The 20931-nt window shown below is 46.8% G+C and overlaps 1 protein-coding gene across 20 annotated transcripts in view; it reads right to left on the reverse strand.

Annotated features, from left to right (window-relative positions):
* LOC8023646 (protein tramtrack, beta isoform) overlaps window positions 1-20931 on the reverse strand; it is a 217870-nt gene that overhangs the window by 102660 nt on the left and 94279 nt on the right. For 2 of the 20 annotated variants that reach the window (XM_029966468.4, XM_040505245.2), the window contains 2 exons: window positions 8163-8322; window positions 865-4570 (listed from right to left, as the gene is read on the reverse strand). The exons of 14 other annotated variants lie outside the window; for them this stretch is intronic. In XM_029966468.4, coding sequence (XP_029822328.1) covers window positions 4291-4570; window positions 8163-8322 — 440 coding nt within the window. In that variant the 3' untranslated portion in view covers window positions 865-4290. Of the gene's footprint in view, window positions 1-864; window positions 4571-8162; window positions 8323-10010; window positions 14152-17470; window positions 19745-20931 lie in introns of those variants that run through there. 4 more of the 20 variants (XM_029966516.4, XM_040505255.2, XM_029966534.4 and 1 more) reach the window with 2 other exon arrangements.

Below are 20931 nucleotides of genomic sequence, written 5' to 3' on the forward strand. Positions count from 1 at the left end.
CCTCGGTAACCAGAATTTAGATGGGAGCGTGCGACAGGAAAAGGTCTCACCTTTTAGACGACGTCAAAACGCTTCCTTATTTAAAAAAGAAAGGCGATCGTACGACCCGCTTACAGATTAAAAACGAAGCCAAAGGCACACATTACTGCAGCTAACGTTCACCGCAAGAAAGGTACACAAACTGGTCTAAGCTCAATCTCTTTTTTTTTTTCTGAGCCATTATTGGTTTACAATCCGTCCTGATGGGAAGCAGACATCAACATGCGGTACGGTGGTAGTACTTTCATTAATTTTGTAGAAACAAGGTAACTATAGTCCATTGCAACCTAAGAACGAAGGGCAAGGGTAAGACGGGCCGGGGAGGAGGAAGCAGACGGAGCGCTAAAGAGAGAAGGAGGTTTCCCCCTCTCTTCTCCAACGTTCCGTCTGCTTCCTCCTCCCCGGCCCGTCTTACCCTCGCCCTTCGTTCTTAGGTTGCAACGGACTATAGATTTCTTATCCGTGTGACTCCAAAAATACCTTGCCGATTTCATTGCGTCAGATGGCACTGGACTTGATACGACGCCACCAAAATGCACTCGCTCATCTCAATGACCTCAAACGGGAGCCGTGAAGAGTATGGCTTCGCTAGAGCTCGCATTGGACCCCGTACAGGGCTCTTTGCTACAAGTCCGACTATCGAGCGGTTGTAATTTATTTTCAACGTCGAAGGGCCAATAGTTCTTAGGCCCTATCCTCGCAAATGGCAGTCTACGCAGGTGGTCGGCTTGCTCGGCGCAAGGCACAAACTACTGCCGCAAAGGCACAGTTCGAAATTAAAAAGACAGACCAACTCGAAAGAACGGGGAACCTTCGAGCGGCGGGTGGCGTAAAATGTGAGGTTTTATTGTTTTACGAGACAACAAAAGGTGATGACAGAAGGCCCGCTCCCTCCACCTACAACCCCAGGTCACAATTCCTTAATTAAGAATGGTGCAAAAAGAAAAAATTAAAGCAATGTGATATACATGAACGTGTCATTAAAAAATGTGCGAGTGAAATAATTATTTAAATGAATACGAGAATGGGAAAACAATACATAACAGTAACGAAAGATGCGAGCAGCTCTCAAAGCAAAAATGTTTCGCAACCTCGAAACATTTAGTCGACGTGGGCGGATAAAAATATGGTCGTTTTGGTTACCGCATTGCACCAACTTGGAGTTGATGTAGTTTGTGTGTCACAGTCACACTTTGTGGATGTGAGTGCGGGCCTCTTCGGCTTGCGGAGTTTTCCGCATCTCGCGAGCACGTTAATTAACTATTAATTCAAAAGATAAGGACAGTACAACGAGTGAACCCGTCTCCCAATGTATCGCTGGATGCGTGTTGTGATTTACGCCAAAAGTGCTACCATCAAAATATACCCAACGCAAGAGGCCAGTTTACCCTCAGTCACTGCTACCAGTTCAGTTAGATCTCATAAAAGTTCACATACAAAGGTGCTACAATGGAATTCAGGAAAGTCAGAAAAAAATCGGGAAATTCCTGCGACCTCTGTGATTCAGTTTGCAAAATTAATAAAAAAGGATATTAAGCCTTAAGGTTACGAAACATCTCGGGGCATTTCAATGCCACACTCCCCCAGAAAATGTGCTGGAAAGACAGAAACCTTCTTCAGAAAAAATACAATTTCTGGAATTTATCTTTAAGTATAAAAAAACAATAAATGCAACGTTGCACGCCATTGTATGTTCTCACAATTTTGTGACAAGTGAAACAGAACTTTGTTTTCAGTGCAACCACCAGGAGGTCGTGAGAACAAAGACATCCCAGAAAAAAAATTAAGCTATACAAGTGTATAAAATTGTGTCTCTCAGAGGAAAAACCCAGTGCTAGCACAGGGACTTGCTGCACATGAACACTCTTACATGCAAACAAGGAACACGGATTGTATATTAGAATTTGTGGACATGTACTTACATGTGACTCAAAGAAAAAAAGTCTGCAATTGTGAGCACAAATACAAAGAAAAGGTAAAGCTTGTGGAATGAGGCAAGTATGAATAAAATCCTAGCTAAAGCCAAATGCTTCGAAAAAGGGCCTGCACACTCGTAACTTACACGCGCAGCATGTCTCTGCATGCCCCAACTTCATTTGTGCAAAAATTTTCGATTAGTAAACATTTTCTTCCGCTTAGGTTGCCATTCATTTGTAACCTTTATAATCTAAATAAAATGTCACTGGGAACCAAACTCAACACAAAATAGAGCCAATTCAAAGGGGACTGTCAACCCAGATTCAATAAAAGAGTATTCAGCGAACAAATTTCCAGGCAGCAAGGACACCAAAACCCAAATGCTAACTTGGTGACACTGTTTTTCCTTTATTCCATGAGTCAGCTAGCTGTTGCATGTAAACCAGGCTGGCGAGTTCTTGGCTCCCTGTAGTTAGCTTGGATTGGTTACACACTTAAAAAGTAAAAAGGCTCTAACTCTCACCCAGACAGTGCATAGATTGTGGTCTCGTCTCTGCACCAAACACGCTGCAACAGAATCGGTACTGACAGGACACTCAATCTGTCAATAAGTCTGCCCAGACATTTTGCAAGAACATGTAGTTGTACTGGCAGATGTACTGCACTCATTGGGGAGTTAGTGCTTTCAAGAATACACAAACATCTCGAAACACGAAACCTGCGAGTTCCTCCTCTACCTAAAATTAAACTATTCGTATGTCCCCGCTAGAATTTAATTTTCTTCTCTCTTTTCATTGCTGGAGATTAAAGCATACTTCTATATCTAGGCTGGACCCATGTAACTGAAAAATTGGCCAATAAGGTGGCTTTAATAAAAAAATGTATGAAACTTTAAAGAAAAAAAGACGAAATAAATAAAGTAATAGAATGATTACTGTAACTAGTACTCGTTAAAACCGAAGAATTTACAGCTAGGCACTTTCAGAGCACCCTTGGTTTTGCCGTTTTTGCGAGGCTATTTCCATGCTTCTGGTATGTCTGACGTCTAACAAAACGTTTCGATGCAAATTCACTCTAGACCTCGGGACTTGCAAGACAAAAACGTGGGCAAGAGTTTCTCAAGTTATGAAATTAACATCACCGTATCCACTCCATACTGTTTGCACCGTCCACCGAGATTTCATACTCAAAATATCTAACTTGGTGGGCCTTCACTCTTGCCCATTCCAGTCAACTTCTCGGACCACCTCCATTTTTTAGAAGAGCCACCAACAACAAATACGGTGCATCGGACTCGCAACCGGCAACCTCCCCCAAGCTCCAGTAGATCTGCCCTCGCATCACAATCTTCCTTCCATCTTCGCGTAGCTCTGAACTGCTCGACTGAAAACGGCGCAAAATCTCGCCTTCGGTCTAGCACTGCCACGCCCTTGCTAGACCAAGAAAGCTACAATAGGGTATTTCAAACAAACGTGCCAAAAGGTGCGGAATGCAATGATGTACGCCCACTCTGCAAGTTTGCCCAGACCCTACTTTTTCGGTTCGATTTTACACTCTTTCCAGCTAACCAGAATTTTCCGACATTGGCGCGTCTTTGGCGTATTTCGTCTCGCCCTACGACAGACTACAGTCGAGGCTACAGACCACCGGGTCCAACTACGAGTCGGCTAGAAACTGTGCGGTACGTTGCTTGGGCACACCGGCACCCCGCATTATTATGCAGATGGGAGCAGCATAACGCGCAACTATTGAACGGCTCGCGATTAGTTCGTAGCTTTGGTCGTGGTTCACTGTAGGGCAAGGCAAAGCATGGGAACGCAGCGAAACACAAGCAACACTACAAACAAGGACAAGCAGTTGTTGACAAAATACCATCCCATCCACTCCATCTGGGTTCAATGGCTGTGCGCGTTAGCACACCGCAACTCGCAGTACGGGGAGCAAAAGCTCGCACTGCAGAGCTCGATGATCCTGGATTAAATCCTCACCCATTTAGGTCCAAATGAGCATTGTACCGGCATCTGGTCATGTATCACTACTGCATGATGCACATTATAGACCTTAGGCTAGCAGTCGTACTGTCCCGGCTCAATTTCTCGTCTAAGGCATAAAGCAGCGTCGCCACACCTCAAAGGCAGATCAATCTCACGCTGTCTACGGTCACTGCTGAGGTGAGAACGGCATTTGTGTTCCGCTACGCCCTCCCAACTACCCCCGACAGTCCGGAGCAGAGTTCCGCGGAGTTACGTGGAGACAGTCTCCGCAGCTTCCCGAACCCGACTCCAGGGTCCCGCGGACGCCCTTGTGGCGAGACGAGCTCCCAGGGTCGCTCCCTCAGCTCTGGGGCAGCCTCCCGAACTTGGGCAAGGCGGCTGGGGCCGGGGCGGTGCCCTGGGGGGTTGCCCTGAGGCGCCCGATGCGGTGCCTGCTCTGGGGCGACCCGTGGGAGATGCGCAGGTGGGTGGTGAGGTCGCTGGGCCATGCGAACTCCTTGACGCACAGGTGGCAGGCGTGCTTCACCCGGAACGGCCGGTGCATCTCCATGTGCCGGTTCAGGCTGCCCCGCGTAGCAAATGCCCGGTTGCACGTGCGGCAGTATGGCGAGGGCGCTTTCCTGCGCGTCATTGTTTGCACTTTCAGTCGGATTGTGATGCGTTGTCAACTCTTGCAAGCACCGGCACCACCTATCGGCTAGCACCAGGACATTTCCAATTTGCGTTTACTGTAAACGACTTAATTTCCGCGGAAACCCAATTGTTGCAAATTTTGCAACCGGAAAACTACTTTGAAAATTTGGTCTCGCAATATGTCGCCCTGCCCGAGGTAACTAATACATTAAATATGACTTCGAAACGTAAAATTCTATGCTCCCAAAATATTCCCAAAACCTACGCTTTTTTAAACTTGCAAAATATTGAGACCAGAAAAATAAAGTTGTTTACGGTATTTTTTTCATTTCTTACGAATCGTTCTTTCGTCGTGGGCTTTAAATATTTTTTTGCGAGCGTTATAAGTAGGGTTCTGTGCATCCGGATAAATTTGAAAAACTTCGAAAGACACCCGCCGGTAAAACTTTCGGAGATTAGGATTTATTCGATAAACTCCGAACTTCAATGTCCCGATGCAAAAAGAAAAAGGACAAAAGAGACGGTATTTCACAATTAAGTTTGGTCAGTGCACGGGGCAAATGATCTCAAGAAAATACCACCCTAGTTTCATTTCAAATCTCGGATCATTGACAAAAGGTGCGTACGTCTATCTTGTCAAGATTCATTCGGGACAAAGGGTCGTTGTATTTCAGGATCACGACAAAAGCCACTGTTCCGGTTTCCAAGGTCACTGTTATAAAGCTATGTCCCCTTTAGGCCTCTAAGGGTCACTGGTTCTAAAGGTGTCCACAATTGGTCACTCGTATCATGAAAGCAACATGTCTTAGACACAAAGTTTCCCAACATCTATATTTCTTTGTACGAACTCGCTTCTTTATAAGCGTGTGTACGAGATTTAAGCGTGTCTTATTTCTTAAGCTTGTGTATGATTTTTAGCATGTATATTAGGGGTGAATGCGAATTATGTTTTTGTGTTTTAGAGCAAAGGCCTTCGGGCTGCTGGTAAGCACATGAAAAATAAACATTGGATTGAACTGAAAGTTCCCACCTAAACGCAAAACTGCACACACCCAAAGAGGTGCTACTAGAGAAGTATACCATAGAATACCGCGCATCCGCTCATTGCACATTAAGCGCCCATTCCCAAATTTGTAAGATCTGAGAAAATGCGCGCAGTACATTTATATGTAAAATTGATGACCGGACGAGCGCCCATCTCCCATTTTCTTGTGATTATCTCCAAAGTTTGGGTGGGCACTTGCCCGGTATTTTACGGTAGCTGTTTTATTTGCTCTGTGTTTTGCTTTGCTGCGATAAATTGTAGTTCCAAAATTAGGTGCTTCGTGCACGTGATATGCTTATCGTGACTGCCTCGCACGTTGGCTGCCATCGTGGTAATGGCAGTCGGAATGCCGGCTCTTCCAACTCGAACTCACAACGCTTATCGGAATTGAAATCATCGTCATCCGACGGAGCTCTGTAAAGTACCTCCGGCTCCGAGTGCAGGACCGTCGCAATGTCGTGGAGGCGAACGTGCCGAAACGAAATCAAAAAGAGCGGAAACTTTTTCGTCCTCAATACTTCCATTCAGTCCTTCTCAACAGGACAGCTTGCAAGCAATGCAGTCCCGTTTTAAAAAACCCTGCACCTTTGACTTACTTTTTGCACTATCCCATTGGAAAAAAATTAAACCACTTTTTTTAGAGGGTTACAGACACACTGCACTCTCCCTCCCCTCCCCCACTCAAAAAAAATTTTAAAAAGTTTTTTGATAAGACACATGTGTAGCAAAAAAAATTCCAGGAGGACACTTAAGACCGCTTATGTGTTGAAATGCAAAAGCATACGCATGCGTAGCATATTCCTACAAGCTGCGTGCCCCGACAGGCCGGCCGAGCAGCCTCTGCAAAGGCCAGCCGGTCGGGCTCTGGAGAGTGGCACACCCGCAGCTGTTTAGAGCGGTGCCACGGCACGCGGGTCGCAGCCAATCCGGCGCATCGCAGCCATTGTAATAGCCGTCCCGCGAAGGATATTTCTCTGCCGTTTTTCGCGGTCACGGACAACACCGGCTCTGCTCCACGGGACAGTTAATGCTTTTGCATTAACAAACTGCACCCCCTGCCAAAATGTTTAGCACAATATTTACTTAGTGAGATTCGTTTCAGCAGTTACGAAACAGGCTAAATACACCAACTCAACTCTCCAACATCGTGCCACTGCAGCATTGCGTATGCGCAGATGCCCCATCTCCTTCGAATCTGGTTTCTGCACACGTTCAGTGCCCCCACCTGGTGTGGGAAAATGCGGACTTGTTTGCAAACAGTGTGTTTGTGTATGTTGCCGTGTGCACGGCGGAGAAGGAACGCTACTCCATAGTTCTAGAAGATTTGTGTTTACTTTTACCCCAAAAGTTTGACGCTCGAACATTCTAGGAATGTTTGGGATACCGAGTGCAATAGGTTAGGAGGCCAACGTGACCTTGCCGAGTCTGTCTCCCGAGCGTTTGGTGTTCGAACATTCTCGGCCGAATGCTTGACACACCCAGTGTAGCAGATAAGGAACCCAGCGTGGTTTTGTCGACTCACCCTCACACTCTTGCGCTAGCCAGCCAAATACTTTACTAAGGGGGAATACGTCCTACTCCCCGATAATACAATGGCCTCGGCGTGGACAAGTGTGGCGCAGTTCGAATGGCTGGATGACCAGCAACCTTGGGTTTTTCCCCATTGAATTGGGAGTAGTGGGAGGCGCCAACAATTGACGTGGAAGTCGCGAAGCGTGCGCCGCTAGTTGTTCGGTCGATGGATGTGTTTGCTCAATATATGTCGTAGCATGTTCCCTAAACATTTTTAGAGCAAAAAGATGTTTGGGGGAAATTATAATATTTAAACCGTCTTCATACAAAACTGTTTAAATAAAATAGCGAGAGTTGATAAGAACTGAAGAAATTTAGAGATTTGTGGGCACATAAAACGGCGAGACGTCCAAACCACCAGCGGAGAAATCGGCACATTAGGCGCGACGTCTAATGCAAATGAGAGGACTAGGACGTATTCCCCCTAGTAAAGTATTTGAGCCAGCTGTCACGTTAACACCTCGACGCTCACTTCTGCTTACTTGACGCCCGGTCTTTCTTGGCACAAGTTCGCCAATCAAACCTTTATTCTCAGTTCTACGGTCATCTATCCTTTTCCACCCGCGACAAAAGGAGTCTCGCAACGTAAACACTGCGCTAAACCTTTTTCTTTTTTTTTTTTTGTAAGGCAGTGGAAGGGAGTAGAAGGGCTTGTATTGGGAAGAGATCGAACAGTCGCACCTCTAGCAGTACGTTTCAGCTGTGGGAACAACAAACCGAATTTTCTTGTTTGTTTTTTATCAGATATCGAAGACGACTATATGAAGGCCGCTCCTCGTGCGATCAAGGCCCTGGTCAAAGCAAAGCACTCGTGCCCAGACTGTTCTAGGCGAGCTTCAATATGACTGTTATGCTGCGTTAGTAAACACCGGGCTGTGGGGACTACAAAGTCGATAAAGAGCCCCCTATAGTTCGATCTCCTGCCCAATAGAGTGGGGCGTCGACCCCGGAAGGCGGCTTACTTGGCGGGACTGGGCCAGTCCGGAGCGCTCCTGAAGTGCATCGGCGCCGGAACGTGCGCTTCAAGGTCCCCCGAAGAATGCTGCGGCAACGAGTCCCAGACCAGGAACATGTCGGAGGACGAGTGGGAGCCCCCCACGCCGCCCGTCTGCTTCCGGTACCCTGCAACACGAGCCGCCCGGGTCAGTGAGATACATCGCGCCTGGAACTAGCCACCAACAAAAAAGCTTAAAAATGGCCTAGATTTTTTTTTTAAGTGTGATTGTTGTTTTTAGTTAGAATGCAAATTTTGAGTTATTATAGTCACCGACGAGACAAGAATGGCAGGAAGGAGCTTCGGCTGTCTTGCCTTTGATGCAAGCTTTCTACCTTCCACAATGCTTTGAAACCACGTGCAACTCGAGCGTGTGCGCGCAGCCAAGGCGCAGCAAAAGGTATGTAGCGGGTGCTGGAGGCTGGGCGTTAGAAAGACGCACCCTGCCCGTCTCGTCCCATAGGTGACCAGAGTTGCTCGGGATGAATCCGCACGTGCGCCGTAAAGGCAGGTTCATACGTTTGCGTTCGACTGTAATCGGATGCATTGCGATCTCTTGCGAGTAGTTACGACAAGAGAACGCGCCAGAGAAACACGCTGGCACCACCTCCCAGGTAGCACCGGAACTGCGTATTACTGGACCGAAGGCTTTGCAGTGCTCGTGAAAGCGAATCTACACACAATCTACGAGAAACTGTCGCTAGTAACGTTAAGATGCACTTCAAGCCCACGGTAAGAAAATGATACGTAGTAAATTAGGAAATAAGCGCAAATAAGAATTGTTCCAGGGCTACCAACAGGTGCCGGTATAAACTCTCGTCGTAGGGGGTCGTGAGATAACGACGCACTCAGTCGCAGTCGAAAGCAAGTGCGCGTACCAGCCTCGAGACGACCAAAGCCTCCTCGTTTGGTTCGACCAGAAAACCTCAATTGGACAGCTCCACGATACAGAAATAAAAAATCTATCGTTAACCCATGTTCGTATAAAGCTTCAAAGTCGCCACCATGCACTAAGCGAAAGTGAAAAGCACAACTCTTACTGAGCCTTACGCAACCTCCCAGAGTATGTTGGGCACATTGTCCGGCACCAAGGACCTCGAGAAGCACCGCGATTAATGCCGAGGGCGTCGCTAACGAGGCACATTTAGACCCGATTTAATTAGCAACCAACTTGTTTTTGACACCACGCATTACATATGCCAAGGACAGCAAACAACAACAAAGGGCGTAATGCACGCAAATCGGCGTTCCCCGGTGGGTTCACACTTGGAGCGGCGAACCTTGGGGGACCCGGTTAGCACCCAGCGAGCTGGACTCCTGTGCGGGGTGGGTCGGCGCTCACGTAAACGTAGCGCGAGCCTATAGTCGCGGGCGAGGTGAGAACGACAGGGAAGAGCTTCGGATTTCCTGGTTCCGGCGCGAGCTTCCTACCTCCGACAACGCTTTGGCGTTTCGGGCATTCAAAAGACACGCCCTGTCTTTCTCGTTCTGTCGGTGACAATAGGATCCGAAGACGTGGATTACAGTGACAATCGTGCAGGTGATTACTATGCGTGGCCACTCCGTCATTCGTCCAGTTGCATTCCCCGAGCCGCCGATGACCTGCCGTTTCCGCGGACACCTACGACTGAAAGGAGGACGAGGGCCGACCATGTAACTGTTGTACAAAGAAAGCCGTGTGCACGGACACAAGATGGTTTGCCCGCAACATTCGCCGAGACTATGACGGGAAAGGCCAATGGGCAAAGTGCTGGACCCATCTCATCTCTGAAACAAAGAACAGTTTCACGACATTCGGAAACAGGCGGCAGACGGGTTTTAGCAGACGCCTCCTTTTCTTTTATTTACTAAGCAACTCGTTACATGTTACAGCACTAGCCGACGTACCACCCTTCGCGTAATAGTCGCGTAAAAAGTAGGAAACTGCCGCATAACTTCCACCGGCAATAATACTGCGGAACTACTGAACAAAGGAACTAAGGTGACTATGTCGGTGATGTGGTGCACCTAACATGGTTTTCCCAGAAACAATTGGTAATAAGATACAAATAAAATGCTGCAGCTTTGGCTTCTACATCAAAGCAATAAGAGAACTTCAACAGAGAAAACTTCACATTGTTCAGCCTCCAACAAAAGCAACTCATCAGTATCAAAAAACATAAAGCAAAACTTGTAGATAACTCTCGCAGCTAACATCGCCTACACCATTCCTCGAACACATCTAAATGAGTTGACAGTCATTAAATAAATAAATAACAAAAACAGTCCCGTATCAAGAACACACTCCTCATCCAGCAAGAAATGTGCACTCTTCTAAAAAAAACACTTTGGTAATTTGCGTTCAAAGTTCGCACACAACACGGACACAATCTATGGCGTCAAAGCGCAAGTTACACACTTCACGAGAACACAGCAACTACTATGTGACCATACCCGAACAATCTAAAAATATTCCACGAGAGCTAAACATTGACCATCTTATCGCTAGAGGACACATAGCAGCACGATTAGACATCCTACCAACTTTGCGTCAATCGAGTATGAATAAGCTACTTTGTACACAGCAGTTTTCTAGGAACGTTAGCCATGTGCGGGAATCATTTTCAACACTTTGGTCGAACGTCTCGGCAACCGAGCATTTAAAGGAACACTGCGCACTAAAAAAAACTTTCTCTAGCACTGCCTATTACTTGTGCTGATGCATCGCTGCTTAAGAATAACTGCTATTTTGAGGTAAACGCCACAATGACATCAAGCGAAGAGTCCGTCTCGCACCGCACACCTCTCTCCGCACATTGCGAAAAGCCGAAAGGAAGATTGACTTGCATGCTTCACCCAAAGCTCCGTCTAAACTGTCTTGTGGCGTAAATAGTGCAGCTATCTTTTTCTTTCGGAGAAAATGCATTTTGTGGCAGACTCATCCAATCCAGGCAGTTTAAAAAAAATGTTTTCTAGGAGTGCCGTGCCTTTTTCAGGAAGGGTCACTGCAGCAATCTCTGCACAAGAGAGGATGTTTTTCTCGGTGCAGGAAAGATACCCAAAATAAATACTGCTCGCCGGTGGCTAGAAACTCCTCGACCGACTTGAACAGCCTATGACCGTTCCAACGAGTGGTCTGACGATGCAGCACCACGTTTCTGGGTACACTGGCAAGTTATATCACCTGCAGTGTTCGAATCGACGTCGGTCGAGTGCGCATAGGAACAAGCGTGAGGCTGCACCTCTGTCGAAGCCAGAAGCAGCGAGCAGAAAAAGGTGCAGCGAGCTCGTGCATAGCATAGCATCACAAAGCCTTTGGCCGGTCGACGCTCCGACGACAAACGCTTGATGGGGTGGAGCCACAGAGCCTCCGAAGTTGCGTAGCAGGCAGGAACTAATCCAAAATATATGCAAAACGATCCAAGGAACTGACTTTGAGGTAACACGCCCGACGGAAAGAATTCCATGGCAGAAGCTAAGACGGGATTTCCTTTATCACAGTGGCACGACCGATGTCAGGCAAGATTCCTTTTCGACCGGCACGACAAGGTAAGTTTCCAATGGCTCAGACAGTGACCGAGGTGAATGAAACTTATAGTTCTAAACATCAGACAATAAACGCTACTTGTTAGCCAGTATTTGTTTGTAAGCAAGCTCACTGCCACCCACTATCGGTGGACCCTGCTCTCTTACAGTTTTCCACTACTTTTGTTTTTGTTTTGTGGCCTTTAGTTTTATATATTCTGCTCATGTTTGCAGGCTCACAAAACTTTTAAAATTACTATTATTTTTTTATAGAATTTTGTTTCTCCCAAACAATGTGTGTTGCAGAATGACAAATGAACACACTACCGGAGGTCTACTGGATGCACGAAATACTGTGGCACCAACCTGCCATCAGCATGCACCCAACACATGAATAAAGATGCTCTTCATTTTTTTTTTTTTTAAGCAGGTAATGAGGGCTTTTTAAATAGGTACCTTTTCTTTTAACATAATAGACACACAAAATAAATAATGGGACAAGCAGATGCAACACTTTTAGAACCCGAGTCTCTGTGCCTGAATCCAGAAGCATTAAACAAACGTCTGGAAAGCTAAGCAACTCTCAGTGCTATGCATACACGTACGCGTCTCCGAGCGCATTTATTGCAGGGGGCCGGAACAGAGTTTACTGAACAACACGCGGTTCATTCAATTCCCCACCCAAGACTAAATTCTACCCACAAAAAAGTGAGAATACAGCGAGACCTTCTTGCAACACTTTTGCCAAAACAGTTGCAGCCTCCCTAGAATCCGACCATGCTTCTTAGCACGCGATACTTGTACGTGACCCACCTAGCAACCATGGTTCCCAGAAAGACATCTTGCTTTCATCTAGTTTGCCAAGTCACCACCTCTCTTCGTCCCCTCCCGTTACAGAGGGGAGAAGTCAAAGGAGTGTGTCTTATTTGCTCTGCCACCACCCGAAGGTTTCCCTGAGAAGGCAGTCTGTTCCTACGTTGAGAAGGGCCACTTGTGACCTTGAAGCCAACTAATGCCAGTCCCAAATCGGCTGCAGTGCAGAACACTCTTTGAGGACCCTAGATGCCTACAAAGACGATCTCATGCCTTGCTTAGCCGACTCCAACGAGTCCCTTTCAAGCACATCATATAAAGAAAAGCTGTCGATCTCTGGGTCCCACACTCATATGTCTGATCAAAGCGTTGAAGATCAAGGGCCAAGAAATCCCTACAAACAAGAAACATGAGCCTCGAAAGAAAACATTTGAATGGGATTCAAAAGAGTGCTGAATTCAGCATTCGAGACGTGCTTCGAAGCCATAGACAGCAACAAACAGGGATCTCATACACTTAGCGAAATCACATACACTTAGCAGTGTGCACAAGAAGCATTAGAGGAATTGGTTGACATAACAATGTCTGTTGTTGCGTGTCCCACTACCGGTAAACTCCAAGCCTGCATCGACTACAAACTCTGCCTTTTCTCAGAAACCGACTCTAAAACTCGTTAACTTCTGAAGATCTCCAACTTTTGCAAACCACCGAACTTGCAGAATTGGAGTAGGCTCGACGATAACAGTTCGTGAGAAAGCCAACCAGCTCAAAAAAACCTCTTGAAGGCAAAAATGGGGTGGTTAGGGGGGTGGGGGGGGGGGGCAAGGAGTTGACTCTACGTAAGTCGCTCCAAAACCTAACCAGAGAACTGTATGCACGTTGCTAGCAGTATGGGCCGCATCAACCCGAACGTCGTCACCAGATGTACTAAATGACTAAGTTGGTATGAAACACTAACGTAGACATTTAGTTACATAATGCACACGCAGGGCATGCCTTATGTTTTAGCCTCTTGCTTCACAATTCGTTTTTCGGCGCACTTATCGGCTTCCGCCACAATGTCCCTGGCTGCATTTCCTAAGGCCGGTACATTTACATCGAAGTGCTGAATCAACACTAGGAAAAGACCTGATGCATCGCTGACTTGAACTAATTCAGCACTGACGCAGCGCCGTATTAATACTGCGGAAAGCCCGCCATTCACACCCTGTCAGTGACAATAATGCCGACAGGTTTCGCGTTGCGCCCCGCAGGCGTGGTAAATTGACCCTCCCCCCGGAGACGACAAATTTTTGCGACGCTTGCTCCGAGTACGGACGGCGGTCGTCTGTCTCGGAGGGGGGGAGAGGCGTCGGCACAGCCTCACTGTCCCTTGCTCTGCGGGCGGTGGACGTTCTGGATGTGCTGGCCCTGATACCACTTGGTCGTAAACGACTTGCCGCAGTACTCGCAAGGGAACCGCCGGTGCGACCGGTGCTGGTAATACTGGTGCTGGCGCCACGAGCTCACGTTCTTGAAGTACTTGGCGCACGGGTCGCAGCGGTAGTTGCCCTCAGCACTCCCGCGGAAGTGGTTGTACAGCCGAACAGACGAGAAGTGCCAGCGCCCCAGGCCACCTCCACCGCTGCCCGCGTCTCCGCCTGCGAGGGGGCAGAGCGAAGCAGACGACGCCCGCTGCACTCACGTGGGCCGTCTGCAAAAGACCGCCCGCCGAAACCCGCCCGCCAATGGCTGCCTCACGAAGGCTGTTTCGAACATTGACGTCAGAGTACACTCGAGCGCGGCACGTTTTCCTCGTAACCGTTTACGACGAGACAACGCCAGGGAGCCTAGATTTGAGAATGGCAGCAACTCGTAAAACATGGAGCGTGTTTGCAATTTAATGGCCAACGCCTTCTGCGCCAATCCCAGGAGACCTTGCAATGAGGGTAATTGTGGGGCTGTTCAGACGTACGCTCATGCCAGCTATAACTATTCGTATATCCTGGTAGTGGCACTAATCATTCTTTCTTATCGTTAACACACGCAAAAATAAAGCGAACGGAAAAGGTAATCACATACTTTGTTTTGCTTTCCTTCTGCTTTTTCTGCATACTAAAATCACCAAATGTTAAACCAACGACAACTTCATCTTCATTTCTTGGATAATTTCACGTGCCGTACATATGAACGTCACAATGCAAAAGCAGATGCTGAGGGCACCACACATTTCCGGAAAGATCTATTGGTTGCAAGCGCGCACGTGTTGCGTCGTCGCCTGGCGAGGAGGAAAACGGGCGAAGAGGCGACGACGCTTGCAGACGATCAACACTTTCGCCGCCTCTTCGCAGCTCATGTTGCAAACGCGGCCCATAAACCATGTGACCCCGATCGAACAGTTGAAAACACTCTGTAATCTCGACACCACTAGAGAACACACTGACGTTACTTATCGGGAAACCCTGGAACACTTACAATCTGCATATCATAGACCCTTTTAAAAAGTGCACGCCACCTAGTGGCTGCTGTGCCAGTTATCGGCGTCCCCACAGTCTGGGCCCGCAGTCCAAGCATCTATCAGACGCGAAAACTGCGTCTCCGTTCGGCACAAACTCGGCTTGACTTGTACAGAGAGCTAGTGCTGCGTCGGTGTTTGGCGAGGACACGGGTCGTATTGCGCGCTTTGTGCCCAGGAAATGGCGACCCCCAACGTCGCTCGACGGGGTTTCGAAAAGGGTCTATTAGAATTAAGGTTTTGCTGTAGTTGCGAGATTGAATCTACACCATCCACAAGAAATAGTCGCTCGCAAAACTGCTGGAATTATTTCGAGCCCACAGTCAAAAAATGGTCCACAAATGTGTTAGCTCGCTGTAAGCATTTAGTAGGGAACGCAATGCACTCGAGCACACTCAAACGTAGATGTGCCAACCAGCCTTAACAGATGCCTGTTGAGAGGCATCGACTGACTGCTGCCGACTAAATGCGAGCCCACTGAATGCACGCACACCGATACGGCAGGTTTTGAGTTTGCTGGCAGACGGCGGTAGCATAAGGGGTTTTTACAATGTCTGCCAAGTATAGTGGTGCAGCGAATGCTGCCAAGAGCCATTTCCTTGACAACAATTGCCTTTCGAAAGTTGTGTACGAAGGGCCGTCTGCTAACAGTCCTTTACTAACAATGACATTGCCACAAGCATCTGCAAACTGTAGTCCACCATATGAAGATTAGCGAGGACGCTTCTCTGCTAGCCAGCTCTTGCTGCAACTGTCTGCTAAGAATGTTTGATAACAAGCTGCTAAAAGTTCCTTAGTTGCCAACATCTGTCCTAGAAACAGCCATTTGCAGTCTTTTGCCCACCAGATGCGGCACACTTACGAACATCGGCTACGGCCATTCACCAGCGACTTCAGGCAACGCAACTGTCACCATAAAGTAATGCAAGCAGTCTGCTAACTCTGGTCTCAATACATGTACACATAGCAGCACCAGTTAGCAGAAACTCCCTTGAAAAGCCACAATCAATTGGTTGTATGTATTGTTCCATGTGAAAAACTAGCAGCCATGTAATACAGAGCAAGCACCTGTGTCACAAGAGTCCATTCACCAATTGTAAAACAACCAAAAAATGAGGACATATCAAGCATCCATCCTATACTGAGCCAACCTGGCTAAACGAGGTTTTCCTCGACGTCAGCTGCTTCCCCAATTAAGCCGGTGCGAGGCGGTAAAGCTCACCCTATCATATGCCCTTTATGGGTTTTTCTTTTTTAGCCTAACCAGTGCCCATCTCTCAGTTTTTCCAAAATGATCTCCAATGTTGAGTGGGCACTTGCTCACACCAGACACTTGGTCACACCAGAAAGACTCGGCGTCAATCACCGTAGTGATCAACACCGAGACTTTCTGGCATGGAGTCCCCATCACCATAGTGATGGGGGACCCCATGCCAGCGGGGGAAGGGTGGGGGGCATAAAATAGGACAATTGTAGTGTAAAAAGGGCATGCTTTACTGTTATAGACAGATTTTGATTTGGGTGAGGTAAAAAAGACTGAAAAATTTTGTTCCCCAGTCTGCACTGTCATAGACAAGAGAAATGAGAAGCATCAAGGGATGACTGGATGAGTAGATGGTAACTTTCTGTAACCTTTCTTTATAACCGGCAGTCTCTAGCTTTACCTAACCTAAATTAAGAAAAGAAAAAAAAAACAGTTTTTAAAGAAAAGAGGGAACCCTCTTCTCTCTTTTCAATTTTTTTTCCCTTAATTTAGTTAGGTGGATTGAGGGTTGAGAAGAGGGCTTCGCGGAACCCCATTTGAGAACCACTGGTCTAAAAAACTCCAAGCTCCACGACACTGTCACATGCCAAGAGACGTGGGTCAGAAGCAGAGGATACAACTCCGTCATGGCCTCAAAGGTAGAACCCAAAAGCAAGTGTTTAGTGTAACACGTCCGAACATAAACTTTCGAAGGACACCAAACAAATCAAATTATATTTACAGCCCGATAAACCCAAGCAACCTCGCAGCCACCAAAAATACCAAGATATGATCTCTCCATACTGCTTACACTTGGGCTAGTACATACAAAATTTGGTTTGGGTCTAGGAGAGCAAGAAAATGACGACCCTTAAAATGGCCAGGGTGTAGGAAAGCTGGTCTGGCTGTAGCGTAATTACAAGTTGAGATTGGGACTGGGACAATGTTATCTTAACAGGAAAACGTACACAGAAAAACACGAACAGCTCTGGCTACAGGTGTCCCACTTTGTCACGCATCGTTCCACCTCGGTGAAATTATCGACTGTTTGATGCTAGTTAATTCCATAGAATGACATGGTCTCTTCAAATTTCACCTTATGTTAGTGTCCAGCAACCTACTGCGATTCCTTTGGCTCCTAGTTTTGCTGGACAACGAACAAAAAGGGGCCACGGAGTGTGGGACGGCAAGGGTTAACTAGGAAAGCACAGCAAAACTCCAGTTGACTTGCACCCACCGCTTTAATTCTTCACCCTCGTATAAATGTTCACAAAGACTCTGTTAAGATGCATTACAAAGGCTTCCACTCTTCAACTTCACAGCAGAAGCCAAGCAAGAGTTTTGTTCGTAGCACTCCTGCACACACTTCAGTCCACCCAGAAATCACGCTCGAACACAATGCTAGTATGCCAGAGACAATGGTTCACCCCACAACTCGACATCCAACAGTGTTAATGCCGTCGACTCAATGCAAGCTAATTGAACCCCTCGTCAGAAATCGTTGTGCCCTTTACCAAAACCTTCTTAGTGTCTGCAACAAAAGACAATAATGAAAGTTATACTACATTTTCTCCCCAACGATATGTAGTTGTCCCCTGCACCACCATCCATCTTGCGCTGCTATGAGGACAGAGGGCACGGGTGGCATACAAAGGTGGCTCCAACGAAAAGGCAGCTGTGAGCAACGTTTGCTGGACGTTTCCCTAGTCACACAAGAAGACCTCACAAGCATAGCATGATATTTTAGATAAATGTATCTCCTGCATCATTTGTTTCGTTCTGCTACATATCCCCTTCATCACTGCTGCATCTATTTCATGTTCTCTATTCGGGGATTTACAAAAAAATTCCTTCGATTCCTCAAAAGTTCACGATGCACAAACATACACGCTAAAATGTGCAAAAATGTAGCGAACTTTAAATGCTGATCGTCAATACTACTTCTATCAAATCCTCACAGGTGAACTGGATGTAGCGATTCTCCAAAAATCAAGTCAGCTTTAAAAACAGAAACTACACATACTACAAAAGGAGTTGTACACTTCACAAAAAAAAAAAAAACCGAGCCATGCTCGGATTGATTGACCTTCATTGATTTTAGTCCAATCTGTTGAACCAGTTTCGTCAATGCAAAAGTACTCCCTTGGGGCAAAACAATGCTTTTACAAAATGCCTTCTCAAAGAACAGTGGCGAGATGATCAAAAGCACTGGCACGTAGGCTGCGAGTAAGTTTTGAACTTCGGTTTGGTGGTACAGATGCATTAAACATGGACAGTGGACAAGCATTGAGACCGTTCGTCATTTTATAACAAACAAATGCAGTCATTTTACTTCGGCCACTAGGCGACGTAATTCCACAACCATACGATTGTAACAGCTTAATGTTAAAATTAGCCAACAGCTGGTTAAGCATGCCCGTTTGCAGTCCTAACTTTGTTTCTTTATGGAGCATCCGAATTAAGGGCTCAACCACCAAAATCGTCTACGATCGCTAGAATGGTGGAAGGCAACTAGAAGCTCGCAAAAATTGCAGTGACCACCACCAAGTGTCTTTATAACTTCGATCCTTCTCTCTTCCAAAAGCGAGCAGTCAAAATTATATCAGCAATCGGGCTGTTACTAACGAAACATAGAAAATTACCGTTGTTTTTCGTTTCCTTCCATTGTTTCTGCATTAAAACTTCAGCGTGCCTTACACAATTTAATTGGGCCGACAAGAGCCCAACGAGTTGTTGCCGTTTCAGACGAACTGACCCACTTAGCACAAAAAACGAGCAACAATGCGCAGCAAATTCTACCGGCCACCTCAGTGTCCCGACTTTGTTCGGCAGCAGTAGTGGGAGGAACCACTGGGTTCTAACGCAGTCACTTGACGTTCAAAAGATGCCAGAAATTCCAAGCTCGTGCGCACCGTCGTCCGAAGGGCTGGATCCCAAGTAGAAGTCGTATCCAGCCCGAGTGCAAGACTAGCTCAAAAAGTCTCGGAAAAATTTGGTTTTAAAAAGTGAGGCGGACACCAACAAAGCTAAAAGAAAACGACGTGCTTCCAAATACTAAAGGGCCTTCAATTCGACCCTGCGAGTCTCGGCAAACAAATAAATTAGTGTAACTCACGAAATTGTCAATTGTCAGAATTCGACCGGCAAGCTCCACTTTCCGCCCCAAGAGACGCAACGGAACCAGATTCTCTGGGAACGTTCGGCGACATGGGCAGCACGGACGTCCACGCAACTTTGGAAGAACCGCGCGCGCCGCAAGGTGTTCAAAATTGAGGCGGGCAGTCCTCATCTCCAAATGCCTGGCAGAGGGGGCTGCGTTCCCAGTGTTTCCTGAGGTCGTAGCGCTTCTTGAAGCTGCGCTTGCAGCCCAGGCAGCAGTGCAGCTTCACCACGCGGTGCATGTAGTAGCAGTGCACCCGCAGCGACTCGGCCGAGGCAAAGCACTTGAAGCACGTCACGCACCTGAAGGGCTTGATCCGTGGACCCTTCGGATCCCCTGGAAGAAAGCCAGGGGACGCCCCTCAGCACCCCCGTACCAACTGCTTCGACGAAGACATGGCACTCACTCCGGAACAATCGCAATAAAGGTTAACAGAAACTGTCTCATAAAATTAAGGAAAACTGTCTCGCAGAATTAATGTATCTCGGACCCGCGTGTGTAATGTTAACGAAGAATTTAAAAAAAAAAAAGAAAGGGGGGGGAATATGGTTCTACAGTTACAGATGGTTAAAGAAATGAAAGGCATGGCGGGTCCCAATCTTCTTACCAATGAGAATGCTGTTTTGGCTAAAGAAAAGCTCTGTCGTCAAGAGTCTACCACGCAGTGGAAAAAGTGGATTTGAGATTACATGCAAAACCTTAACATAACATTAGGTAAAAAAACAAAAGCAAAACAAAAGTTCTCAATTTTAGTTTCAAAATTGCATAAAAATATGAAACCTGGAAGAAAAAGTCCTAGCTCGCATGTGTCTCATGCAGACGGAATCACTGCTTAGTTCGTGTTCAGTTACATTCATTACGGCAAAAAAGAATGAGCACTGGTTAACTGGTTTAATGTTTTTCGGGCTTGGCTCAGGTAAGTTTTCGATTTAGCAAACACTGTGTTGGAATGCATGGTACCAAATAGAAGAGAAACTAAAAAGCAAAATGTTTGGACTGCTTCATATTTGCTTTTTTATCAAAACCCACGCTCTGTCTTTTCAGCTCACTGTGTAGGAGACAATGAAAAGGCATACCTCAGGGATCACGTTCTAACACACAGCACACTCTTGGTATACAACAAAAAACCAGAGAACTCGTCTCTAAGCACAGACTCACTTTCACGCACTTTACACGACTCTCACGATATGACCCCTCCTGCTCCCAAACAAAATTCATGCACACTAACCAACGAACATTAAGTGCCGTTCACATATATGCGACCGAGTAAGACCGAAAGAGACCAGACCGGTTTTTAAGCCTCTTGCGACGTCTTAGGACCGGATGCACTGCAGCGGAGCTGGTCCCAAGACATCTAAGTGGTTTAAAAACCGGTCTGGTCTCACTCGGTCGCAAGAGTGTGAACGGGCCTTTAGACATAAGCACAAGGTCCATAACACAGAAACAGCAGACTATAAAAAAAAAAACTTTCACAACTCCTAGCAAATCCAATGCACGCAAGCTCAGGCCACAAATGTATGTTA

Source organism: Ixodes scapularis, unplaced genomic scaffold (genome assembly GCF_016920785.2).
Source record: "Ixodes scapularis isolate PalLabHiFi unplaced genomic scaffold, ASM1692078v2 PGA_scaffold11__112_contigs__length_91849675, whole genome shotgun sequence".
Lineage (NCBI taxonomy): Eukaryota > Metazoa > Arthropoda > Arachnida > Ixodida > Ixodidae > Ixodes > Ixodes scapularis.